The sequence below is a fragment of the Sminthopsis crassicaudata genome, chromosome 3 (assembly GCF_048593235.1).
Source record: "Sminthopsis crassicaudata isolate SCR6 chromosome 3, ASM4859323v1, whole genome shotgun sequence".
NCBI classification, from domain to species: domain Eukaryota; kingdom Metazoa; phylum Chordata; class Mammalia; order Dasyuromorphia; family Dasyuridae; genus Sminthopsis; species Sminthopsis crassicaudata.
This window is the reverse complement of record NC_133619.1, coordinates 58,858,052-58,871,867: the sequence shown is the minus strand read 5'-3', so window position 1 is coordinate 58,871,867 and position 13,816 is coordinate 58,858,052. Positions and strand designations below refer to the sequence as shown.

Below are 13,816 nucleotides of genomic sequence, written 5' to 3'. Positions count from 1 at the left end.
TCTTTCTTTCTTTCTTTTTTTTTTTTTTTTTGCCTAGCTTTTTTAGTTGCATCATGTTTTCATTTTATTGATGGAAGCATTTCCCATATGTATTGCTTTGGCTGATAAATTTTACCGTTTATAACATTGTTGTCATTCTTTTCAGTGATGCTATTGATTTGTTTTTTGATCCACTCATTCTTTATATTATTGTTATCTGAAAAGGGTACATTTAACATTTCTGCTTTTCTGCATTTGTTGTGAAGCTTTTTCTTCTTGAAACAATGGTCAGTTTTTATGAAGGTGCTAAGTACAGTTGAAAAAAGGGCTTATTCCTTTCTATTCCCATTCAGTTTTCTCCACAGGTTTGTTATATCTAACTTTTCTAAAAATCTATTCCTCTCAACTTCTTTCTTGTTCTACTTCTGAGAGGGAAAAGTTAAGGATCCTTCACAAATATAATTTTACTGTTTATGGTTTTATTTTCTTCTATAACTCATTTAACTTTGGATGTTATATCATTAGGTCATTTTTACTTTTACAACATATTTCAGATTCTGTGTTTTTGTTTTTTTTTTTTTAAATCTTCTCTATTTGCTTTGAGTGTTTTTCTGTTTGAAGTGTTTCTTGTAAACAGCATATTGTCAGATTCAGTTTTTTTAATCCATTTTGCTATTCTGTGGATGAGTTCATCCTTTTCACAGTTGTCATTCAGTTTAATTTGCCCCCCTTCTCCTCTCCAGTTTTCCTTTTCTAATCTGTTTTGATTCTGTTAGCTCTGAGACCTTAGCTTCTCTTCCTTGCCTCCCACCTTTCCCCTTTCTTCTCCTATTTCTCTATAGGACAAAATAGATTTTTATACTTCTAGTTCAGTAAAGTTCAGATATTGCCTGCAATACCCCCTTCCACAGTTTCCCATTTTTTCCACTGAAAAAGCACTTTATTGTGTCCCTCTTTTATGTGACAGAATTTTCTTCCAACTCTCCCCTTCTGCCAGTGAATCCCTGTTTCTTCTACATTTTAATTTTTTTGAAATCATTTTTTCATAGTCAACTTATATCAATGCTCTGTATCTACATAAATGTCTTTTTAACTACTCTGGTAATGATGAAGTGTTCTGTTTCATTAAATGTCTCTCCTTAAATGATTATACTCAGTTTTGCTGGTAAGTTATTCTTGGTTGTAATCCTTGTTCTTTTGCCTTTTGAAATATCATTCCAAACCCTCCAAATTTAGAAGCTGCTAAATCCTGTATTATCCTGTGGCTCCATGATATTTAAATTGTTTCTTTTAACTATGGACTTATCATGGGAAACCATTGCCCTGAAAATTATTGTATTGTAATCCACCTTCTCTCCCTTCCCATTTAGGATTTGTATTTAAAATTTCTACTTCCCTGCAACAGGAAGAGATTTACGGCCCAGGAGAATTTACACTTGTAAAATATATTCTTTATTCTGAAAATGATTAATTAAACTGCTTCTTGATCTCTAAAACTTGTCTGCAGGCCTGCTTTGTGCAACTCTGGCTATTCACAGTATGGAGACCAAGACAACAAAATTCTGTTAGCATAACCTTTTCAAGCTCTTCTAGGAATTCTTTTTGGCATTATATACAATTCACATTTTGTCTCTGAGTCCTTGTATGTAGCTATATTGACTTCTTTTTTTTTTTTCTTAATCATCCTTGTCACTTTTGTAATTGTCAGGTTCTTTTTTTGTTGTTGTTTGCTCATTTTTTTTTCCATTTTATTTCTTGACTCTGACCTTCTTCAATGCAAATGTCAAAACTATTGTCTTAAGATAATCATTTTCCTACAGCCCCTTCAACATTTATTATTTTCCTTTTTTTTTTTTTTTTTTTTTTGGAAGTGAGTCAATTTTACCATCTTATGCATGGGAAGTTGCCTTAATTTTAATTTACATTTTTAAAAACATTAATGATTTGGAATATTTTCACATAGCTATTGAAACTATGAATTTTATTTTGGATATTTTACTTTATGTAGGCTATTTAGACCATAAGATGTGTGTATATATATCTATCTATGTATGCAGATGGTAATATTTCTTCTTTAATGGCATTTCCACTGGTAAAATCATATTAGTTTTTAATAATAAGCTGTTTGACACGGGGCTAGAAACATTGCTATTTTTGGTTTCTGATTGTCTTGGTGTACAGTAATAGTGGTAGTGACTTGACCACCTTGGTGCACACCTCCACCTGTTTCTATTAGGATGCCTTATTACTTCAGAAACTGTCTTGTGTCCCCTGTGAACAGCAGTCTGGTCCAGAGATAGGATGGTCTGGAAGGTGCTCAAAGACTCCTGCAATTTTCCACCTATTGGAAACAGTTGGTAAGCAGCTGTTTCAGGTGGTGATGAATGGAGAGACTAAAGTGGATGCAAAGGATGTGGAGAGAGAAGTGTATTTGGATATGTTGGTCAAGTGGAAAGAAGGACTAGAGAATGACATTGAGATTGCAAACCCGGATGATGGAGGGATAGTGGTAGTACCCTTAGGAGAAATTTCATTAAGGTGCATGGATCTTTTAGGGAAAGATAATTCAGTGAGATATATTATGATTATTAAAATCTGTCCCTGACTCCCTGTGGGGTAGGTAGGAAAAATAAGAGAAAGAATTCTCTCTCTGTCCCTCTCCATCCTGGTTCCCCTCCATCCCCTATATTAATTGACAATATTAATTTAATATTAACTAATGATCCATTATACACATGTTTTTGGTTAAATTCTGATGATTTCTCTCTTCCTGGAGCTTTCCTGGGACTTCACTGAAGAGCATTACATTAGCATGTTGAGAAAGATGAAAATTTGGATCAGCTATTTTTTTAGAAATCATATAAAAAACATCTAAAACATTTCTTTTTTTCTCTTTTCTTTTCTTTTTTTTCCTCTTTTCTTTTTTCTCTTTTCTCTTCTCTTCTCTTCTCTTCTCTTCTCTTCTCTTCTCTTCTCTTCTCTTCTCTTCTCTTCTCTTCTCTTCTCTTCTCTTCTCTTCTCTTCTCTTCTTCTCTTTTCCTTTTCTTTTCCTTTTCTTTTCCTTTCTTTTCCTTTCTTTTCCTTTCTCTTTTTCTTTTTCTTTTTCCTTTTCTTTTCTTTTTCCTTTTCTTTTCTTTTCTTTTCTTTTCTTTTCTTTTTCTTTTTCTTTTTCTTTTTCTTTTTCTTTTTCTTTTTCTTTTTCTTTTTCTTTTTCTTTTCTTTTCTTTCTTTCACAATTGGGGTTAAGTGACTTGTCCAGGGTCACACAGCCAGAATGTGTTGTGTCTGAGGCCAAACTTGAACTCAGGTCCTACTGACTTCAGTATGGTGCTCTAACTACTACACCAGCTAGCTGCCCCTAAAACTTTTCTTTTTAAATATTAATTTCCTAAATCTCTTATGATGCAGATTTTTTGATCTATTTTTGAGAAATACCTTATATAACATATTTAGTAAAACAGTCTTTGATATATGTGAATATACCATTTCTTTGGAAATCAGTCTCTTTATAGAGCATCTGTTTAGGAAGGAAACACATGAGAAGATAATAATACATTATGTTTTATATGAGAAAGGATTTTTTTTTTTTTTTGATGAGTTAGCAGAGCTGTTCCAAGTCCAAATTGGAAAAGGTTTGTTTTTCTTGCTCACCTAAAGCTAAAACAGACAGTTTATAAAGTACTATGAACTCAATGCTTTTCATTCAACTTCTTGCCAGTATTCGACACAGCTGATTACCCTGGCTTTTTCTTGATACTACCTCTTAACTTTTCATAAAGCTGCTCTCTTCTGGTTCTTCTCTTACCTGTTGGATCACTTCTAATTATCTTTGCTACATTTTCAAAAAAATATTTTTCAGAAAATGAGATGTGTCTGCTTAGTAAAACCATAGCATTTAATACTGAATATATTGTATCTTAATATCAATACTAAAAAGTTGAAAGTGAAGTGCAAAAATAAATTGAGTAAAAGAGTTGAGATAAGGAATTTAAGGGAAGATGAGAGTAAAATCTGGTCATAATAAAGACTAGTAACTGAAAGGATTTTTATTCAATTTACTTTTCCAGATTTTCCTTAGATTATAAGAAAGCATGCTGAATGAATTGGAAGTAAATGCAGTTACTGATTAATTTGAACTTTTACATAATTATTCCAATTCCAATACACAGTACACATTATGGTGTATTTATACTTTTTTCTCACTAGGTTATTCTTGGAGATTACAATTGGATGTCTTATGAAGAAGTTTATGTTCGAGCCTTTAACTTTGGAAATGGCCTCCGGGTATTGGGACAGAAGCCAAAGACTAACATTGCCATCTTCTGTGAAACCAGAGCAGAATGGATGATTGCTGCACAAGCTTGTTTTATGTATAATTTTCAACGTACGAAAGTTTTTTTAATTGAATTGAATTTTTTGTTTTGTTTTTAAAATTTCTAAAAGTCTTGGTATGGGATTGGTAGTTTTTGACCTAGTTCCTTTTTTTTTTTTTTTTTTTTTTTTTTAATCTGCAAGGATAATAGAGTACTGTTATATTTTCTAATCAATGGATAATCCATTTTTAAATTACACTTTGAATATCATTATCTTCCTCTTCCTATAGCATCCCAACACTCGGTTTTCCTCATATTATTTTAAGAATAGTTGGAGACTTATATATATATATATATATATATATATATATATATATATATATATATATATATATATATATATATATATATATAATGATCAGTGTTCAAATCAATTTAAAAAGATTTTTTTGGACATTTTTTTCTGTAAATCTTATATAACTTATCTAATAATATGATTTTGATACTGGAAATATATAACAGATGAGTTTGTAAGAGTAGGGAGGGGAAAATAAAGACCTTAAGCCCACTGAAGTAGTTCAAACTTCAAGCATTGTATTTTAGGCTTATATTTTGCAAAATAACCATATTGATGTCACTAATCACACTGCATCTTTCCTTGTGTCCATCTTCAATAATGAGTGATTTTATTTTTTTATTTTTTATTGGACCTTAAGGATTTTATTTCTTTGGCAGTTAGAAAAAAAGAATATTCAGGACTAACATGTAAATGTAGTCATTTTTATTATGGATGATCATGTTGGCAGATGAATGGAGCATGGATTTGAGGCAAGAAGACTAGTAAAAAGCTTTGAGATGTGAGCATGCACCAGGGTGGCAGCTATGTGAGTAGAAAGAAGGGGATCTTTTGTAGAGCTGTTATGAAGATAGAAATGACAAGGATTATTGACTGTTTGGATGTATGGACTAAGTGTAAGTGAGGAACTAAAATGACAATGAGGCTGCTAGTCTGGGAGACTAGGGACTTAATGATGGTGTCCTTGAAAACACTAGCAAATTTTGGTAGATGGCTTGGGAAAAAACTAATTGTTGTGGATTGAACATGTTTGAGAGTTCTATGGGAAAGAGTTTGAGATACCCAAGAGCAGTTGATAATGTGTTCATGAGAGAACATAGAATTGACTAAAATTATCTGAGAATCATCTGCACCAAAATTGACAACTGAACACACAAACCTAATGAGAATAACTCTGAACGTGAGAGAGAACAGGGCCTGTGATAGACTTTGGAGGGGGTGGGGGAAAATACCAACTTTTTCTGATCATGACATGGAGGAAAATCAAGCAAAAGAGAACGAGAAGTGATCAAACAGGTAAGAGAAGAACCAGAAGAGAGCAGCTTTATGAAAAATTAAGAGGTATTAGCAACAAAAAGGTAATCAGCTGTGTCAAAGACTAGCAAGAAGTTGAATGAAAAGGATTGAGCAATGGCTGATAAGATTCAGTAATTGGTCATTGGTAACTGATACTTTCAGTTATGAGGGCTTTATCAGGATGTGTGCCAATTCCCCAATTGTATGGATTCTGATTAATGGACAATGCTCTCATGCTTTTCCAGTCACCAGTGGAGTGAATCAGTGTTCTATGATTGCTTCTATGTTTTTTAAGTGACATTTTCAGGTGCCTTCAATGAAGATAAAAATGGCATCAAAGTTAGCTGCTGCAATGTTGGTAAATTATTTAATTTGAAAATGCTATAACATGGAAGATAAAAGAGGGAAGAATTGGTGAATGATTTTTCATTTGTAGATGATTATGCATGTAATGTGGCCTCTGAGGTTGAAATGCAATTTCGTATGGATCAGTTTCTCTGCTGTTTGTGCTAATTGTAGCCTGCCAGTTCCAAAAAATGAAATTTTCCACCAGTTAGCATCACACTATCTATAACCATGGATACCAACAAATACAAAAAATAATGCTATGGATAAGTTTATTTGCCTTGTGAACATTCAGTTTTCCATGGATGCCCAGACAGATGAGAAGGTTGATGTATGCATTGCCAGAATTAGCTTTTCACTTCTAAGAAAAATATGAGAGAGAAGAGGTATTGGGCTGCTTACCAAACTGAAGATCTGCAGCTGTTATGCTGACCTCCCTGTGGTATGGCTACGAAATCTGTACAGTCTCTACAGTCTGACAATGCCATGCAATTTGAATTGTTGTAGAAAGATTCTGAAAATCTGACATTACCAGATACAGAAATCCTTTCTCAAGCATTCAAACTCCATTGAAGAAAGTTAAACTGTTAGACTGGTCATGATGTTCTCATGTCAAATGTACATTTGCTTAAAAAACTATTTTATAGAGAATTCAAGGCTAGCACTCTCATGGAGGTCAGAAGAAGTGGTACAATGACATTCTCTAAGATGTCTCCAAGGGGATTTAAATATTGGGACTCAATTTGAGATATGGCCAGACAGCCATAGGACCACCCAGCACATTGTCTCCGCTTCAGAGAAAATGCTGTGTTCTGAGAGAATTGTAGTAGCTCAAAAGAAACATGAGGGGCACACATTTAGAGAGATCTCCACTTAAAAAGCTCATATTGATTATTTGTGTCTGACCCGCGGTGATGCTTACCAAGCTTTCATTGGTCTGATTATCCATAGCTGGACACACTGTATCTAGACTTTGACATAGTGGTGGCATTGTGGTCTGCAAGGGACTTTGGGGAAAGCAATTTCATTGGAATGAGATTAGAATCCACAATGTAAAGGATTCAGAATAAGTTAGTGAGGAAAAAGATTAAGCTTGGAGGTGCAAATCACAGATGGCTTTCTCAGGACTTGGCAGTACAAAAGGCCAGATTTTGTCTGTCTGTCTGTCTGTCTATCTATCTATCCATTCACTTAGTCACTCATTTAGCTAGCTAGCTAGCTAAGGCAATTGAGGCTAACTGACTTGCCCAGGGTCATATAACTAGGGAAGTATTAAGTATCTTGAGATCATATTTGAATTCAGATCCTGACGTCAGTGGTGTGCTCTATACACTGTGACACCTATCAGCCTCTTGATTCTGACTAGTATCCACTCAGATTAATTTTTTTTTTCTTTCTGTATTGCTGAAGTACTTAGTTTGTTACTGCTTACTTTGATGCTAAGTCACTTATTGTCTTCGATTGATACTTAAGCTTTTAAAATATGTCTGCTTTATTTCCTTGTTTTAACTTTTAACTTGTTTTAAGTTTTGTGACGTCCTTATGGACAAGAGTTTTTTTTGTTTTGCTCATAGCATTAACCACCATGTTGTACTTAATATTATGAGGGGTTATGTTTTAGAAATTGTTTTTATTTGTTAATAATAACCCAAAGTGAGTAGATGATTTCTATTTTGCAAATTGAAAATCTTGATTTCAGATGAATGGAAGCGGGAAAATTGTTGTTGTTTTTGTCACATAAATCAAAATGTTTCACTGTGGAAGTAGATTTTTTACAAATGGATTTAAAATGTCTTCAGTCATTGGAATTCATTAGTAATAGATATGTAATAAATGCTTTTTGATTGATCCTTACTAGTGATTTTGATTCATTATCAAAAACTTTAATATAATGTTTTAATTATAGTTTTCCTTTTTTATTTCTTATAGTTGTAACACTATATGCTACTCTAGGAGGTCCAGCAATTGTTCATGGATTAAATGAAACAGAGGTAACCAACATCATTACAAGTAAAGAACTTTTGCAAACAAAATTGAAGGTAAGAAATTCTATTTTTATGATTTTATATACAATATGCTAAGTATTCAGTTTATACTTTTGCTAGATTTGATTCTCTGCTCTAGCAAAGATCTAACATCTAGCAAATCTAGATGTTAGATCTTTCCTAGAGCAGAGAATCATTTATCTATTCATCTGAGTCATATCAGTCCCTCTAAGGCTTCTCTTTTCTTTATGCTGTCTCTCTTGGTGATCCCATCAGCACCTATGGTTCAATTATCATCTTTTATAGATAATTTCTAGATCAATATATCCAATCCCGTAAGGGTTTTCCTTAAGCTCCAATCTCACATCACCTCCTGGATGTCTCAAACTGAATATGCCCAATTCTGAATGAATTATTTTTCCCAAAAAACCTTTGTTTTCAAGCTTGGCTGTTACTGTCACCATTACTACCACCATTCTCTTAGTGATCTAGGCTTAAAACCAAGATGATATCTGTTTTGATTGAATCTGTTATTCATCCAATTTCCACATCTTGTTATTTCTATCTTCACCATATCTGCACTTAACCCATTGCTTTCTTTAGCATTTTTTGCTGGTACTATTGGAATAGCCTTCTGATGGGGCTTCCTGCCTCAATTCTCCTTGCTCTAATCCATCCTTTCCTTGGCTGATCTGTGCAGTCCTCTAATCAATTCTGCTGCTACTCTTCCCTTCAGGCTCAAATGCAAAGCTTTCTGTTTGACATTGAAACATAACTCTATCTAGTCTTTTTCTAGTCTTTTTTAACTTTGCCCCCTTCTCCACCCCCACATGCTTAACCTACCAGTGATTCTCTATATGCTTATTCTTGGAATGCTTTTATCATTTTCTGTCTTCAAAAACAATTCAGTGTCACTTTTCTTCAGAGAGAACCCTTGTCCATCCTGTCAGTTTACTTCATATTTTCTGTTTATACTTCTTTGTACAGTGACTCTGCTCCACTAAAGAGTGTGAGTCCCTAGAAGATGGCCTGGACTTTTGTCTTTTTACATCCAAGTACTTAGCATGGTGTTTGCCGAAGTAAGCACTTGTTAAATTCTCATTGATTGAATGGATATCAGTTGTAAGAAACAGCTTGAAAAGAAGACTTGAAATGTGTCCTTAAGACTTACAGTGTTTTAGAGGGAGTTGGATGATCTCTGAGGTCTCAAGTCTGAATTGATGATCCTGAGGTCATAGGAGTCTTGTCTTAAATACTTTCGTAGCTGTGTGTTACACTGAACACTAATTAATGTCTTATGAATTCAGTCATCATAGTGTCCCAATTTCTTTATCCAGCTCTTATTTTATCTGGCCTTTAGATCTGAAGGAATCACTAATCTACCTTGTTGTCCATTTTGAAATGTATGTCATATTGATATTTCAAAGTAATCCTCTTCAGTCAAACAGAACTCATTACCTTTTCCTGTAAACTCACCCCTCTTCCTAACCTCCCTGTTTCTGTTGAAGGTAGCTACCATTCTTGTAGTTGCTCAGGTTATTTGGATTATTGTAATCATTTCTTGATTGTTTCCCTCCACATTCTCCTTGCAGTCTATTTTCCACACAGCTTATAGAGATTGCTAAAACATGATTCTGACCCTGTCATTCTTTATTTTGTAAACTCTACCGGTTCCTTGTAATTTTAGAATCATATAAAAATTCCTTTTTCATTTAAAGTCCATCATAGCCTTGTTCCAACCTACTATCTGAGTTTTATTACACATTATTATCCATTAGGCATTCTTTGATCCAATCAAAGTGGCATTGATGTTGCTCACTCATAGCATTCTGCCTTCTACTTCTCTTTATTTAGATTCTCTAAATTCTCTAAATACATAGATTCTCTCCTCTCTCCTTGAGGCCACTTCTTTTATAATCTTTTCTAATCCCCTTTCTTTTATTCTCTTTCATGGAAATTTCCTTTTCTTAACTTTTAATTATAATTATCTCTTCCCCATAGACTGCAATGAGTGTTAAATGTCTGCTTTTTATCTGTAAAGCTTATATGATAGGATTTGGTAAATGCTAGTTGATTGATGAATTTACATACAATTTACATATAAATCAAAGCACCAACTTGTCACTTTTACATTTTTTTTTAATCCACAATGTAAAGAAAATCAAGAGATAGGAAAAAATTTGAAAGCAAAACTAATATCTGCTTGTAATTATTTCTATTTAAAGTGTATTTACAGGTATAGAAGAAATTGTAGTAGAATTTAGTAAAATTAAAAAAAATCAATTGATATAGTTGGTCTAGATTTCTGTGTTAATCTCTCAGTTTTATCATTTATAAAGTGGGGATAGCAACACTTTACTCAGAGATTGCTTTGAGAATTAGGTGAGAATACATGCAAAATACCTGCCACTTGTGAAAATAAACATATAATAAATACTTTTATTTTTGCCTGAGAAAAGTTAAATACTTGCAAGTCTGTTGATATAAAATGCAGAATAGTCTAAGGTTTATGGTCTATTTTTAGACCATTTTTCAAGGGAAAAACATAAATTCCCTATAATATATTTGTTAGGCCTTTCAGTGTAAAATACTGCATGAAGTAATGATTGTGATTTTTTCTTTTAACCCTTCCTATTTCCATAGGAAATTGTGTCTCTAGTTCCTCAGCTGCGTCATATCATAACTGTAGATGGTAAGCCAACAACTTGGTCTGAGTTTCCCAAAGGTGTCATTGTTCACACTATGGCAGCAGTGCAGGCTTTGGGAGCAAAGTCAAACTCAGGTATGCTGTACTCATTTCTCTTTAATTGTATTGTTTTTAGTCATACTAGAAACTGTTAGTATTGTATACTGATGAATCTTCCCTTTGTGCATTGCTTCTGATTTTATGGTGATTTGGAGAAAAAGACATTGTTTTGAAATTAGTCTGGATATAAAATTATCTTTTAAAAAATTGAATTCTTTTTTACATTTTTTTCTTTTCTGATAACTTGAGGATAGCCAGCATAAATTTCATAATTAACTGTGTGATGAAATTTGTGTTCATAATGCTTAGATACAAATGTGTATACACAAAATTGAACGTTATTTGTGGCATGAATTATTTGTCCTACATAGTTTTGCCCATCAAAGCTTATGAAAGAGAAAAGTGCCATCCCCAAATGAATGCTTTTTTCCATCAGTGTAATATATAGTGGCCACATGTAACTTGAACTCTATCAGTAGAATGATAAGTTAAATAACACTTCTGAAGGTTGGGAACTTAATAATTTTATAATGCTGATTCTTTTGGAAAATCTCTTGAATTAGAGAAAAATCATATTACATATGCATTTTAACATGTTTGGAATAGGAGTCTGCCAACATACATCAAGTCTTTATATCGCTTTCTTTAACAGGGCTACAATGGTAACCTGAGTAAAAAAAAAAAAAAAAAAAAAAGCCCAGTAAAGTGAAGCCAGTAGCTTTGGGGACAGAAACATTCCTGAACCATATTTGAAAATGCTTATATGTATTTGTATAGAACTGGTAGCTAGCTATGCAATATTTAAAAGGAATTATCTTTTTTAAATATGTGAATTAAATGTTAGCTTGAGTTAAGTGCACGTAGGCAGTTTTTCTGATTTTGTCTTCTGCTTATTTCATGGAAGGATTGTTGTTTTCTTTCTTTCTTTCTTTATTTTTTTTTTTTAAAGTCTGTACAATATGTACAGTATGTAAGAACTACATATTTAAAGCCCTAGTGATAGGTACAGTTTTAATATGTTTGACTTAGTGGTTAACATGATCTCATTTTTTTTCCCCCATCTTTAAATTTTCAGCTTTGATTTCATGATGTTGCAGTTGAAATGCAGACCTCTTCTCATTTCTTACATACTTTTCGTTCCCTGCCCCTTTATTTATTTACTTGTAAATTTATCTATGCATGTATGAATTTGCTTTTTTAAATTTAGTTTCCCTCCAGTTACATTTAATCATTTCATATTCCTTACAGTGCATTTTGAAAGAAAATTTTGATTGCCTAATTTTGGATCATTGTGAGCCTTCCTGAGGCTTCTGTCTCTTCTGATCAGCTGTTGGATGCTCCAGCATATCTGGCTCTCAGCCATTTCCTTTCCCTTAAATTCTTAGTTTTTATACTAACTCTTTCTAATATTCATTTCTTTTTACAACCCAGTCTTCATTTATTTTTAGTATGGGCCAACTGGGTACCTTGATTGTGTTCTGAATATTTTTTTATAGTTTTAATTGTAGAGACCATAGATCTGCATAGTCAGTATCTATAATGATCTTCTAGAAGAAAACCCAGTTATTTGATTGTAATGGGTTTTTGTAAGAATAAGTTATAAGAAGTTTCTTATGATGTAGAAGTGAAATTTAACTAATATTGTCTTTCTCAGTAGGGAATTAAGTAAAAGATTTAAGACTAGGAATAAGAGAGATGTGTCTATCTATATGCATATTTGCACTTCTTAACTTGGAGATATTTTGTCCATTTTGGTGAACAATTTTGGAAGTTTTGAGGTTGTGCCTTATGTTTAGGTGTTGGGTTTTTTGAGGTAATAGCATTAAGGGCAGTTGGAAGTAGTTTATGGTTCTGGAAAATCTAAAAGGCTTCTATACGTACATATAAAAATGTATATAGTACAACTGTATCCTAATATAGAATATTGTATTACATTATAATTCTTAATGTCATGCTAGAAAATGGTATGTATCATTGTACTTGGCTCTTAAACAGGTTACTAAAATGTTTCTTTGATCATATTCAGAAACATTAGATTCTATATATAAAGTTTTTTTTTTTTTTTTTTTTTTTTTTTAATTGGAGCAGGGAGGTGATACAGTAGATACAGTGGGCTGTACCTGGTATCAAGTAGATTAGAGTTCACATGTGGCCTCTTAAGATACTTAGTAACTGTGTGATCCTGAATGTACCACTTTTTTCTGTCTTAGTTTCTTCATCTGTAATATGGAGATAATAATAGCATCTATCTTTTAGGATTAGTGAGGATTGGGATATACTTTATTTCTGTCACTGACTATCTGTGAAATTTAAACAAAGTTTGCCCTAGTTCTTCCACCCATATTGCTTCTAAAGAAGGAAGTTAAAATGCTATTGATGAACATTACCTTGAAAAAAAATTGAAGATTTGTGATTAAATGTGAAACTTATAATATGTTTCATTATAATTTCATTGTAAGTCAATTATTGGTATTAATTAGGTAATAATTGCATATTTTAATTGAATAAGTCAATTTCTTTCAGGCTTAAAAAACAATTGATTTTAGATTTTTCTATGTGAATGAAGTTTTGCTTCCTAAAATTAAATGTGAGTGTGGGTTTTTAGGGAAAAATTAGTCAAAAGCTGAATCATTGAACAAATATTTATTAAACACTTTGATAAATACTGAGGAGATAAAGAAAGTAAAAAATAGTTACTATACTCAGGGTGCTCACATTCAAATGAGGAAATAGAGGGAAGTGAATAATTAAGCATTTATACAGTACTTATGTGCCTGGGCACTGTTCTAGTTAAATGCTTTACTGAGATTATGTCATTTGATCTTTACAAAATCCCAATTTGTATATGCTATTATTTTGCAGTTTAATTAAATGACTTGCTCAGAATACACACAAATTCTAAGGTAGGCCCAGCCTTGTACGCACTGCACTACCTCCTAGCAGCCTACTAGGGGAGAAAGTACTCAAGACAGCCATGACATAAAAGATATGTGTGGGGTAATAAGTTAGAGTGACCCAAGAATTCTTTATTACAGTACCAACTAAAAAGTATCAAAATAATTGAATTTTTCATCAC

At 32.8% G+C, this 13,816-nt stretch overlaps 1 protein-coding gene across 9 annotated transcripts in view; it reads left to right on the top strand.

Annotated features, from left to right (window-relative positions):
* Positions 1 to 13,816, top strand: part of ACSL3 (acyl-CoA synthetase long chain family member 3) — a 68,498-nt gene that overhangs the window by 34,462 nt on the left and 20,220 nt on the right. For all 9 annotated transcript variants that reach the window (XM_074298614.1, XM_074298616.1, XM_074298610.1 and 6 more), the window contains exons 3-5: positions 4,186 to 4,363; positions 7,939 to 8,048; positions 10,638 to 10,776. In XM_074298614.1, coding sequence (XP_074154715.1) covers positions 4,186 to 4,363; positions 7,939 to 8,048; positions 10,638 to 10,776 — 427 coding nt within the window. The remainder of the gene's footprint in view (positions 1 to 4,185; positions 4,364 to 7,938; positions 8,049 to 10,637; positions 10,777 to 13,816) is intronic.